Source organism: Eulemur rufifrons, chromosome 13 (genome assembly GCF_041146395.1).
Source record: "Eulemur rufifrons isolate Redbay chromosome 13, OSU_ERuf_1, whole genome shotgun sequence".
Taxonomy (NCBI): Eukaryota; Metazoa; Chordata; class Mammalia; order Primates; family Lemuridae; genus Eulemur; species Eulemur rufifrons.
In genome coordinates this window covers 14,653,258-14,666,347 of record NC_090995.1, presented here as the reverse complement: position 1 = coordinate 14,666,347, position 13,090 = coordinate 14,653,258, and the positions used below count along the sequence as shown (strand labels likewise).

Genomic DNA, 13,090 nt, shown 5'->3' with positions numbered 1-13,090 from the left:
GCCTCGCTCACAGCAACCTCAGACTCCTGGGCTCAAGCGATCCTCCTGCCTCAGCCTCCCAAGTAGCTGGGACTACAGGCATGAGCCACCATGCCTGCCTAATTTTTTCTATATGTTTTTAGTTGTCCAGCTAATTTCTTTCTATTTTTAGTAGAGACAGGGTCTCGCTCTTGCTCAGGCTGGTCTTGAACTCCTGAGCTCAAACGATCCTCCCGCCTCAGCCTCCCAGAGCGCTGGGATGACAGGCGTGAGCCACCGTGCCCGGCCTATCATTTTTTCTTGAAAACTCTCCAAAGTATCCTAATGGGCAGCCAAGATTAAGAACCTCTCTGATCTCACTTAATTTAAAAACATTCCCAGGTTGTGGGAATGCTCTTTGCCGTAGCGGTTTTGTCAGTCATCCTTCCATTGAAGGGGTTTGGGATAGTAGGATAATCATTTAAACTGTATATTTACAATTTCTGGGATGGCACGGATCAAGGTGAGAATAGGCTGATAGACAGAGATAACATGCATTAGTTCCAAGCCCAACCTTGTTTCTTCATCTATAAAATAGGGATAAAAATACCTTCCCCATGGGGACACTGTGAGGATTTATTATAATGATGACAATGATATTGTTATAATTTTTCTATTTTATTAGTACTCATTGTTGAACTCTTAGTATGCCTAATTTATAAAGTGCAGTTTATCATAGTTATGTAGGTATAAGAGAAATCGTAGTACGTGCACAGTTTCAGGCATCCACAGGGGTTCTTGGAACATCTCCCTCCGATAAGCGGGAACTATGTACCACAAAACTAGCGGTGTGAACATAATTGTTTCTCGTGACACCGTGCATTGACTGTGCAGTTCTCAGGCTTCCCATGTTGGCCGTTCGGACAGTGAAGTGTCTAGAAGGGCTGAGATGCATGGTGAGCAGGTTGGTCCCAGCGCGGACGCTGTCACCCAAGAGCTCAGCGAGGACTGTCACCCAGAGCCTTGATTCTCGTCCATGTACCTTTGCCACACGGCTAGGTCGGGCTTCCTCCTAGCACGGTGTTCCCAGGGTGGCCAGAGTTTTTCTACGGCGTGTGATCTCCAAGAGCACAACAGGGCAAACCACTCTGCCTTCTCACAGCTTTAGACCTGGAACCGAAACTGTTACAGTTTCATGTTCACGTCTGCTGCCTGCTACCGACTGAAGTGAGTCAGCCCCAAGCCCAGCCCCAGGTTTTAAAAAGCATGAGTGTGTGTACACGTGTGTGTGTGTGTGTGTGTGTGTGTGTGTATGTTCTGGGCTTCCTTGGAAGCCACCAAAGGATAGTTTACTGCAAAAGCAAAAAGCCCCACACGTAACCTGCAATTCTGTATCCCCCATAACAATAAGATGAAATAAAAAATATATATATATATAAAAAAAAAAAAGCCCCACACATCTGTGCCGCCACATGTCTATTTATATAATTGCATAAATGCTACAGATATTTATAACACGGGTAAATTCTGTCCTTTATTCTCAAGAGATTATTAACCAGGGACTTAATGCCTTTGAAATAAACAGTAACTCCAAAACAAACTGTAGCAAGACACAACAATTTCATAATAGACAGTGACATAACATACTACAATGTTTCTTTTAAAAGGTAAAATTTACTAGATTGAGTAGAATATGAAATAAAACAATGTTCTCAAGAGTTTATTTGTGTCTATACTAATGATTTATAATCCACTCAGCATTATACTTTACCTGAGCTATTATACACAAGTCATTTAGCAAAATGTCTGATACATAGTAAGTGTTCAATGAACTTCACCTTCTACTGTCTCCTTCCATTAATAAACCAGAATAGCAGGCCGGGCGCGGTGGCTCCCGCCTGTAATCCTAGCACTCTGGGAGGCCGAGGCGGGAGGATCGTTTGAGCTCAGGAGTTTGAGGCCAGCCTGAGCAAGAGCGAGACCCCGTCTCTACTAAAAATAGAAAGAAATTATATGGACAACTAAAAGTATATAGAAAAAATAAGCTGGGCGTGGTGGCGCATGCCTATAGTCCCAGCTACTCGGGAGGCTGAGGCAGGAGGATCGCTTAAGCCCAGGAGTTTGAGGTTGCAGTGAGCGAGGCTGACACCACGGCTCTCTAGCCAGGGTGACAGAGCGAGACTCTGTCTAAAAGTAACAAAACAAAAAAAATAAATAAATAAACCAGAATATTAACCAGAGTGAGAAAAAGAAAAAAAACTATATCAAGAGAATATGTTCAAACATGTCCACTTTATTAAATTGTATTATATATTGCATACATATGTAATATATATTATGTAACAGATATATTACATACATGTATGTAATATATAATATTATGTATTACTACATACTGCATGAATAACAAACTGCAAAAAAGGAATTTGTTTTCTCTCAGCTCCTCAACTTTTGTTTAAAGGTTTCAAAACAGTAAAGGATTATTTTCTAAAGACAAGCACTGCTAATACATTCTATCATCTTAGGAACTAACAAGTCTTAGCTATATCTTACTGTAGTTTATAGAAAAAGCGTTTGTTGTTTATTTAGCATGTCACTCTATGCCAAGCTATCTCTGTGGTCCAGAGTCCAAATAAATCCAAGGTAGCTGTCCTGGATCCAAACATATCTGCTAATAAGGTACCCTGCACAGTCTGAGTTTTGTAAAAACCCTTCTCCAGTTTGATCTGCCTTTACCAACGTGCAGTGTTCGACTCACACCTGAAGTTCATGCCTGCTGCCCTCTGCAGAGTTTCACTCCATTTCCTGCTCACTTTCTTAGCTAAACCAGGAGAAACTGACCCTGCATTTATTTCACCACTTCTGCGTGCCAGGTACCTAATTTTCGAGAACATGCTCATAAACAGATGTGGGACTTTAGTGTAAGCAACTGTGAACACATGCATTACTAGAATCTGAGCTCCCACGCCCAGAACATTCCGGGTTAGCACAAAGTGTTAACTTTTCTAAACAGGAATAATTACTTCCCCAATGGAATTTTTTTAAACTAACCCAACCATTGTCACTTCCCGTCACCACTTCACTGGTTTGTAAGACCAGGATGAATTTGGAGCATCGCTATGCAGTGTGACCAATTCTGGCTCATGTGCAGCCTGGAGAAGGGGACACAGAGATGAGTCAGTGAAGTGGTCGAGAGCACACGTTTGGCACGAGACTCGGATGTGGTCCCTGCCTCCAGCTGCCGGCCCAGCTCACTGTGAGGAAAGTCACGTGACTTCTCTAAACTTCTCCTAGAATCCTGGCCCGTCATGATGAAATGATGAGGACAGGCAACACTGGTAAACTCCAAACCCCATGTTAGCCTTAGCCTCCTCCGAACCCAATCGTCAAAATGAAAAAGAAAAAGAAAAAAAAAAAAGATTATGCATCAGAAATACTAAAAGGTAGTCAGCTGCACGTAGGTGATAGAAGAAAGAAAAGGGAATGAATAAAGTCACAAACGTTTGTTGTATACCCTGTATGTATCAGACCCTCAGTAAGGCCTTCTGGTGCATTCTATGCAGCTAATTGTCCAGGATGGCTGTATCGTAAGAATGATCAGCTCTTTTTAACCAGCCCAGGAATTTGGCAGCGAGAGGTTAAGTAACTTGTCCGTGCTCAGCTCACACAGCTGGTGTGTAGCTCCTACATCTATTTGACCCAACGTCCAACCCTGGTCTTTTCGCTCTATAAAAAGCCTTCATGACTCTCCACGGTAACAACTCCACTATGCTCTAGTCCTGAATACTTTTGCTTTCCAGCCCCTGAATCCCATTTTCTGATTCCAAGGTAGCTATCTGTGATTACAGAAGTCAGTAACATTAACTTAAGCATTTAATTTTTCACAAATAATATGTTCTTATTCAAATCAAACCACCTAGATATATAAAAATTGAAATTGTGAAAGGCTTTCCCAATCTTCTATCTCATGCCTAAGACAGTACCACTGTGAACAGTTTCTTTCGTGTCCTTTAGACTTTTTTCCATGCATTTCCATCATACACACACATACATACCATATAAACAGTTCAGAATTGTTAAGGATTTTGTTTTCTCTTTATTTTATAAAACTAAAATCATTCTAAGTATTCTACAACTTCATTTTTTCATTTAATGTATCTTATATGTATTTCATATAAATACACATGGACTTTCCAATTTTTTAATGACTATTCCTTTCTTTATATATAATTTATGGTGTCATCAATCGATAAGCATTTAGATTGAATACAGTTTCTCACTATTATGAACATGGCTACGGTATCTAATTTTGCACATATACCTCTCTTTACATACTAGTGCCAGTATTTCAGTAAGACACAGTTCTAAAAAGTAGACTTGTTGATAGAAACCTCCTAGACTTTTATAGATACTGCCAAATTCCCTCCAAAATGGATGTATCAATTTATGTTACCAAATATGTACAAAGGACTATTTTCCCCCAACTAAATTTTTAATTCAGCTTTTAAGGAATTAGGGAAAAAAACTCTTTCAAATGATAGAAATGTGCATATTGTCTAAACTTAATTAAATGACTTCTCTATAATTTCCTACAAGTTTGCCTAAGAAAGATTTTTTTTCCTAAGTAATTGATTTTTGTGCTCAGGTCAAACAATTATATGACCTTTTCAATTTTGGGGCAAGAATAATGAAAAAGGGAGTTGTAAGTACTTAGAGCTAATCTATAAGAGTAAAAACAAGAACAGTAAATATAAGTCATCATTTATCACGTGGTGTGATTACAAAGAAAGACCATCTATAGAAGCAGTTAATTACCCCTGGTTCTGGACTGAGCCCAACTCAATCATTCATTCAACAAGTATTTAACTGAGCATCTACTACGAGCCAGGCTCTGTTCCGGGTGTTGGGATATTTGGGTGACCAAGACCAAGGAGGTCCCCCTGCACGCACAGTTACATTAGGGTCACGGAGGTTAAAATAATTTGGCTAGTTAACAGGATCATCTCAAAAAGTGATAACCAAATTTAGCAGCATAGGAGATTGCTGGTGAGAGGGGACAGGGTCCCCTTAGACTTGGTGGCCGGGCGAGGCTCCTCCGAAGAGATGCTCAATCTGGCCAGAGAACAAACTAGCCCCAGGGCAAGATCTAGCGCAGAGAAAGAGCAGAGGTCCAAATGTGGATGCAAACTTAGTCTGTGCCGGGAAGGAAGGAAGGAAGACCACCTGGGCTAGGCCGGGCATCTGATGCTGCAGGAGAGGCCTGGGCGGGGTAATTGGGGGGGCTTCCAGGCCCTGGTGAGGCGCTGGCTTTCCCTCCTAAGCCATTAGACTGTTTGAAGCATGAGAATGGCATGATCTCCTTTAAAATTTAAAAGATCATTCTGGCTAAGATCCTGCTTGCCACTTGTCAATTACATGTCCTCAGACAAGCTCCATCGCCTTTCTTAGCCTCCCTGTCCTCCTTTGTAAACTTGGGATCACGACAGAATCTATCCCGTGGAGTTGACACGAGGATTAAATGAGGCCATGCACGGAGAGCACTTTGTACACCGCCTGGCACATAATAATTGCTCAGTAAACGTTTTCAACTAAATCACTATTACAGCATTAAGATAATATCGAACAGAACAGAACGCCATTCACTATCCCCAATCATACAATATAGTAACTAAAACTATCCTTTAAAGCTAGTCCTGATTCCAAATTCTCTGACACTGAAAGGCTTGGTGCTTCCAGGATAAATCAACACTTGGTACTTTCCTCGTATCTTACACTGGGATACTACCCTGGGCTACTTGTGTACATGTGCGTACACCCCCTACGCACACACACACTGGATTGTTTATCTTTGTGTCACCCCAAGATCTGCCCTGCTCGGTACACTGTATAGAAGGCAGGTAGGTAGGCAGTGGACGGATTAACAGACATATGAAGGATAAAAATCGTAACAGCAAGGGAACGGAAGGGAATGCTTCAGACTGAAGTCTCTGAAAGGAAACAGTTTTTAAACGATGAGTATACAAAATGTATCGCTGATGATGTCTTGATGCGTTCATTATTTTATTCGTGCATTTACATATTACCAGACCCCGCGCTGAAACTGTAACAGAAGACGCGGCCTCACCGTGAGCGCCCGCTGCCCTGCAGTATTGCCCCATCTCTTACCAACAACCTTGAGCAACGCTCTGAGAAACATCAAAGAGCTACTTCTCATAGTTACCGAGGCTGTGAAGAATTACGACTGACAGAACCACACTGGTGAAACCTGCTGTCCTCAACCTCAGAAACTCGAGACGTTACTGCTTTCGTTCAATAAAATTAGTCAAAGAGCAAGAGAAGAAAGTAAGATCCTTTACCGGAGATTGTTCTACGATGCACTAAGTACCTTTCTCTGCATTATCTTGGTCTGATCTTCACCACTCCCCGAGAACACAAGGCAGATTTTACATCTGCACTTTGTAGAACAAAAACTGACATGCCAAGTAGATGATTTGCCCCAAGTTTCCAAGTCAGTAAGTGGCAAAATTAGAACTCCAACCCTCGCTCTGACTCAGTGTCTCTGCTGACACCTCAAACTGATGCAGCGGGCCACAAAGAGTGAAATTCATTAAAACTCAACGTATTTCTATCTAGACAGCGACAGAGAAGCCAGGTATGTGTAAAATAAGTTGCAAGAAGCATCATTAAAATTCCTCTTGGAATATGATAAATCCTTTTACCCAGGACAATATTCCCTTCATGTAAGTGTAATTCTTCTCTGAGCATTAAAATGCCGCCCATTCCCCAGCTCCAGATGATATTACTAATAAAGCTTTTATCTCCTGAACATTTACCAGACGCCTCCCTCCACACTCCACATTCATCAACTTCAATTCTTGCAACAACTTTATGAGGTAGACATGACTATCATCGTCATTATCATTGTCATTATTACACAGATTGAAGAAATTGAGGCATAAAGAGGTTAAGCAACTTGTCCTTGGCTAGTAAATTGGAGAGCCAGGATTGAAACTCCAGTAGACTCGGTCCAGCAACTCTTAACTGCAACATTATGCTGCCTCCTGGAAGCACAAGCTCTTCTCTAACCCATTTCAATCTCTCCCCTATTAGAGCCAACCGATGATAGAGAAAAAAAAAAAAAATCTGTAACTTAAATTAAAAGTTTAAACCCCTTCCAGGCGTGGCTAAGCAACACCAATCTGGCCAAACAGTGCCGACACTTCATCCCCAAAGTGCTGCAGGACCCATACGCAGAGCGCCTAGCAAAGAACCTGGCACCATGTTTGCAGCCGTCAGTTACTCAGAGTTCTATGTGCCTGGCATCATGCTAAGTGCCTTTCTATATATACGTGTGCCACAAATGGTGAAATTGTTCTTTTTTTTTTTTTTGGATAGACTGGATCCAAACCAAAGCTGTTTCTTTGGAAATTGAGCTGGGCAATGGAGAAAATTTACTTTCCTAAAGGCAAGAACTCTGGTATCACTGGGCGTAGACAGCTGCCGTACATGGGTTGGGGACCACCACTGCTCTGGCTGCTGAGAAGAACACATGCACACAAGAAAGCGAGAAGGGAGGACCAGTGAGAAGACTGAGGTCCTACACTGGACTCACTGCCCCCAGAGAGGTTTCCTCTCTAGGAAATGCAAAACTAAAAGCACGAAGAAATTAGAAGCTTAGACATATACTTTTCCAAATCAATTCGATGAATTATACACAAGTGCTCTCCCCAAGTTCCTTTAAATATTATGCTTCCTTGACCTTTTCACGGGAAAAATTAATTTACAAAAAAACAAAACAACAACAACAAAAAAAAACTGCATTCACTCCTAACTTTGCAGAAATCCACATATCATGCAAAAGTAGTACATGAGCTTCCCCTTACTAAAACTACAGCTTGGAGAAATTTGATTTCACAATAACTGCAAACCCATTCATTCATGCATGCAACAAGCATTTACTGAGCAAGAACTATCTTACACACTTTGTGTTAGATGAACCAGATATAAAAATGAAGAGGAATAGCTCCCTTCCCATTGTGGATCCAATACGTTAAAACATGTCAGTGACTATTTCTAACTTGTCATGATGTATTCAAATGACATAGAAATGGTCATATGAAACACTGTGATATTGTCTTGGAAAGAGCCACACCTTTGAAAAGCCCTGAGGAGCTATGGATAGATGGATAGATAGAAATATACATGTGTGTGTGTGTGTGTGTGTATACATACACACACACATATATATATCAAGTTCCTTTATGAAAGTTAATATACTCAGCGTCAGCGGACCTCAGAAAAAGACTAGAAACCCAGGATTGTCTGCTGAATCTAGTCAATTATCCAGATAGATCCATTTCTTTCTCTTCCTCAACATTATTCAAATTCCTGGTGGATTAATATATCACATGTAAACGAGAAAAATGCAGAACCCTCACAGCAACAGAGAGGAGGGAAAGGTAGGAAGTCGTGAATATAAAACCAAGGCAGGGATCTAGACTTCATGGCACATCCCACAGACAATATAAACGACAGTGATTTCCAGATTATCTGCTCTTCTGTATTACTCAGACCTCCTTTTCCTTCTATTAGTGCAGAGAACTGAATTGTCTGTGCATCTGCTCGATTCCACCGCGAGGCCTGAATCACCACTTGGAAATATCAATCACGGCTCTAAGATTCATCTCTACTAAAAGCCTCCAGTGAAACAATAATGCACTAACCTGTCTCCAGTTAATGGCAAAATAATGGTTGCTTGAGAAGAAAACACAATGAAAGATAATCTCATTTCAGGGCTGCAAAATAAGAAAAGAGGCAGTTGAAACATTTTTAAAAGAAACATTGATATAACACAGATGCATAGCTAGGGAGTTTCATTTAAAATGGGTCTCACTGAATGGTCCACGCTTCTTTTAAATGTAATTCCCCAAGTAGGTAGACTGACTCCACTCGACATTATTGCCTAAGTCATTTCGGACTTAGTCAATCAATGCTTCTCAGCCCTCAAACACACTTCCGTGATCCACAAGGACTCGCATTTAGAAAGAGACTGGCTGCAAAGATAAATTCTGGGCTGATGTAAGATTCTTTCACAGAAAATGCTCCTTCCCTTGGTGTTCTCTCCCTCACTTTTTTGAAGGAGGCTAGACCCTTCGGAGCCATTATGGTTTCTGATACTTAGGGCTAGAGAGTAGCTAGTTTGACTTAATGAACACAACTCTTGTATGAGTCCATAAAAAGGCATCGTGAAGTAAGAATACTTAAAGAATGCCAGGGAGAAATGTGAAAGAAGCTAACAAATCACTTTTCAATGATCAGGCATTTTTACTTTTCTGTGTATCAAATATTTTCTTTCCAATCAGCAACTATCGCTCCCGTCAGCTACATCTTCTAAGCTTGGGCATTCATGTCACAGAATGGTTCTTGTTTCTGTGACACTACGTAGCCATGACTAAGATCCAAACCTGAAGATACGAAACTAGAACCTAGAAACTGACAGTCAGAATTATCTCGAAGGTTTAACCGTATTCTAAAAGTCACCCTGTACTCACTTCCTGTAATGTACTGTTAGTAACTAAGCAACTAAACTGTGTGTTGCAGAACTCCAACTTGAAAAGCAGACCACATAAATTAGAGCCCACTTCTTTAAAATGTTGCATTGAAACGATCCATTGCTTTTTGATCAAAACCTGTGTGACACTCTTTGCACATTCTAACATTAAACGAGAAAATGTATGAACAACTGCCCGTTCTGCCTTTGACATTTAAGGATGTGGGGTCTTCTTTATTTTTCTCTCCCAGCTAGTTTTACCTCAGCCCCTGTCCAGAAACAAGTGTCATACTTGGCTTCTCAAGCAGGGGACCGCGGATTGGACACGGACAGGCATACATTTTTATAGGGATAACTTTACTGCTGCCAATAACTGAAAGCAAGGATTGCCTGGGCCTCTACAGATTGTTTGAAGTTACTTGTAACATGACTTTCAAAATGTTTTGATCATCCAAGCCTGTTTTACAGAAAACATTTGGGCTAACAAGACTGAAAGAAGCAATATTTAATGATACAGTTCCTATTCATGTCCTTTCCATTATCTTGATAAACTTGTGTTTGCTTGTTGCATTTTTTTTCCTTTTAAAAAAAAAAAAAAAAAGAAAGGAGAAAATAAAAGCCTCAGAAGCCTGGCATCCTGGGGTTATTTTTAAATAGGAGATGCCACTAATTCCTAGTTACCTCTAAATAAGAGAGTAAGCTGGATTTCATAGCAGGAATGCTTTTTATAGGAGAGGAAACCAGTCTTTCCTAGTGAGGCTTATTGCATATATAGAACAGTTAAATTTTAAACCCAGCCACACACCCACACATTGTGTAAACACAAGTCATTTCTTTAAACACACACACACACACACACACAAATGCCTTTTCTGGTGGTGGGTTATTAACACATGTTCATTTGAAGTTTTCCAACACTTTTTTTTTTTTAATGAGGACCTCTGCAATACTAAGAATTATTTGGAAAGGAAAATATTATTATGGAGACTATTAGCATAAAATTTATTTTTTTAATGTGATAAATTATGAGAAAGCGTAACTGAAATTCAAAACACATGAAAATCCGGAAAGGAAAAAACATTTGGAATCGTATTTGAAGATGTTTCCCCAGATCCTGAGCCAAGTTTCTGGGATCCAGATGCAATGAGCCCTCAGCAACCCAAGGGTTGGCCTACTAACAGCCTGTGAGCCATAACGACCCTTGAGGCACTTAAAAATCAACGTTGCAGGGAAGGTTTTTTTTCCCTGCAAAAGGTTTCAGAAAAGGGAAATCCCTACACTCGAATCTACTTCTTTTCCACTGCCCAGAACAAGTAAAGCAGAAAATGTACCTCACGAATCTCTCTGCAAGTTGTTGGACAAAATCGTAAATTTCAATCCAGTTATTCGCCACGCTCCCAGACCTGGGAAAGGAAATGGAACTGATCAGAGAAACCAAACACGACACTGACATGCAAACCTTTTAAACCAGTTGCGTTTTCCACCCCACGAAGACGGAGGAACCCGGCCTCTTGGAGCCAAGTAACGGTGCCTGCGGCTGACCCTGTGACGCTACCCAGAGTCGGGACAGGCAGCCCATCTGCGGGGACTACCCGGCCGGGCACTGTTTAGAGCACAGCCCGGCCCTTGGACCTGAGCATCAACGTCGCCCTCCCAGGGAACGCAAACCACACTGGGGATCTTAGCTCTGGGTTTTTCCTGCCTCCTAGGAAAGTGCTGATCGGGATCAGCCCTGGCCAACTTTAGCCAGCGTGTGGGTGGCAGTTGAGGGAGGCGGGAAGGGACAGAGGGCAGAGAGAGTCCTGCCCGGGGTCCTGGGAGGAAGAATGACCCCCAGGAGGCCGCCCTCCCGCCTCCCAAGCGCCCCACGACTGGCCAGCAGGGAACACCCCACCTTTGCGGAGAGCCGAGGGGCCCGGGGCGATTATTGGCGCTCATCCCTCATCGCCCTGCAGCTGCACGGGCCAGGGAGCGCCTGTCCTGGGGCGGGAGAGGACACAGGGTCCCCGCGGGCGGGTGTCCAGCCCTGCGCCCCAAGGCTCGCGCACCCGCAAATCTCAGCCCCCCTGGTGCGGTGCCGCCCTCACCGGGACACCCCGGACCCGCCCTGCGCACTCACTTGTCCAGGACGAAGTAGAGATCGAAGGCTCTCCGGCAGGACGGCTGCTCCTGGGCGCGCGGCAGCCCCCCGGGACCGCTGAGCGCCAGGAGCCACAGCGCGGGGACCAGCCAGCCCCGGGGGCTGCGGGCCCGGGCCCGCCCCGCCACCATCCTGCGGCCCGGGGCCTGCGACTCCCTCCTGCTCGCGGCCCCCTCGGCTCGGTGGGGACGCGGAGGTGCAGGAGCCACCGGGACGCGCCCTGCTGCGGGGCCCCCCCGGCCCTGGGACAGCAGGAACCGGCGAGTGACAGAGGAGGGAGCGGAGGGGAGAGGGAGGTCCTGGGAGGACAAAGGGAGGCTCCGCGAGCGCCGCAGCTGCCGCCGGAACTCGGGACGAATCCCAGCGGAGGCGCGATCCCGTCCTCCCCCTCCCGACTCCGGAGAGTTCCTGCAGACAATGAGGCCGGCGACAGCTGGCAGGACAAGTTCCTCCCGGCCTGGGCGAGCCTCAGACCCGGACGGGGAGGCCTGTTCCGCCGGGAGGGCCGAAGTCCCGGCTGCGGTGGGGACGCGGCGACAGCGACCAACTCGACTAACTCGCAGTGGAGACCGGTCTCCTCCGGCTCCTTCCTCCCGACGCCCCTGGCGCTGCAAAACTTTCTTCCCTGCGCTGCTGGCCGCGCCGGCCCGGCCCTCCGGGGGGAGGAGGCTGGGCGAGCCCCGGGCCAAGCGGAGCCACCCAGGCCCAGTGTCAGCCCGCGGCGGGGGCGGGCCCGGCCCGAGCCACACGCACCCTGCGGTTCCTGCCGAGCTAGGGATGACTCATGCCTGCCCGAGCTGGGAAAGGGGAGAAGAAGTTTAGAAAAACAAATGTGCTCCAGAAACTACACATGCCCATCTGTCCCGCAGGCCCGGCCTAGTTTAGGATCAGCTGGTTAGAACAGCCCTGTGCGCAGTGCACGGTGCAGAGACCCGAGACAGGCGACCCCACGAGAGGCGACGGACTCCGCGCTGCACCCCACACCCCCCACCACACACACACACACACACACACACACACTTTTTATAAACTTCCTCCTTAAAAACAAACAAACAAAAACCTACTTTGTAGCTTCATCCCACCAAGCCAAGAAAAGGTGGGAGAGGGGTCGTGGGAGGGGAGCGCGGGCCTCTTTAGAAGTGGAAAATTGTACCTTAAAATATTTCACCCGACTGTCCTTCACCCCAGGCCCCAGCTATCAAAATTTCGAGCTGAAGCGAGCGTGCAAATTCCCAGTTATTCTGCGCTCCCTCCCTCCTCTGTCCTGCCCACAGCCCCACCTGTGACCCTTTGTCAAAACTGGCTTTTAGAACTTGCAATCTCACTGGCATGTGTCGTAGGAGGTGCCACACTTCCTCCTTTTCATTTTAACAAAATCAATGCTTTATGATAAAAAGTTGATACAGTGCTTAGAGCATGTCTTCTGTTCCTTGTCAGGTGTA

The 13,090-nt window shown here is 44.6% G+C and overlaps 1 protein-coding gene across 1 annotated transcript in view; it reads right to left on the bottom strand.

Annotated features, from left to right (window-relative positions):
- ANTXR2 (ANTXR cell adhesion molecule 2) overlaps positions 1–12,300 on the bottom strand; it is a 117,834-nt gene extending 105,534 nt beyond the window's left edge. The window contains exons 1-3 of the mRNA XM_069485574.1: positions 11,628–12,300; positions 10,840–10,911; positions 8,682–8,753 (exon numbers count right to left, since the gene is read on the bottom strand). Of these exons, the coding sequence (XP_069341675.1) occupies positions 8,682–8,753; positions 10,840–10,911; positions 11,628–11,779 (296 nt within the window). The 5' untranslated portion in view covers positions 11,780–12,300. The remainder of the gene's footprint in view (positions 1–8,681; positions 8,754–10,839; positions 10,912–11,627) is intronic.
- Between the last annotated feature and the right edge of the window lie 790 nt (positions 12,301–13,090).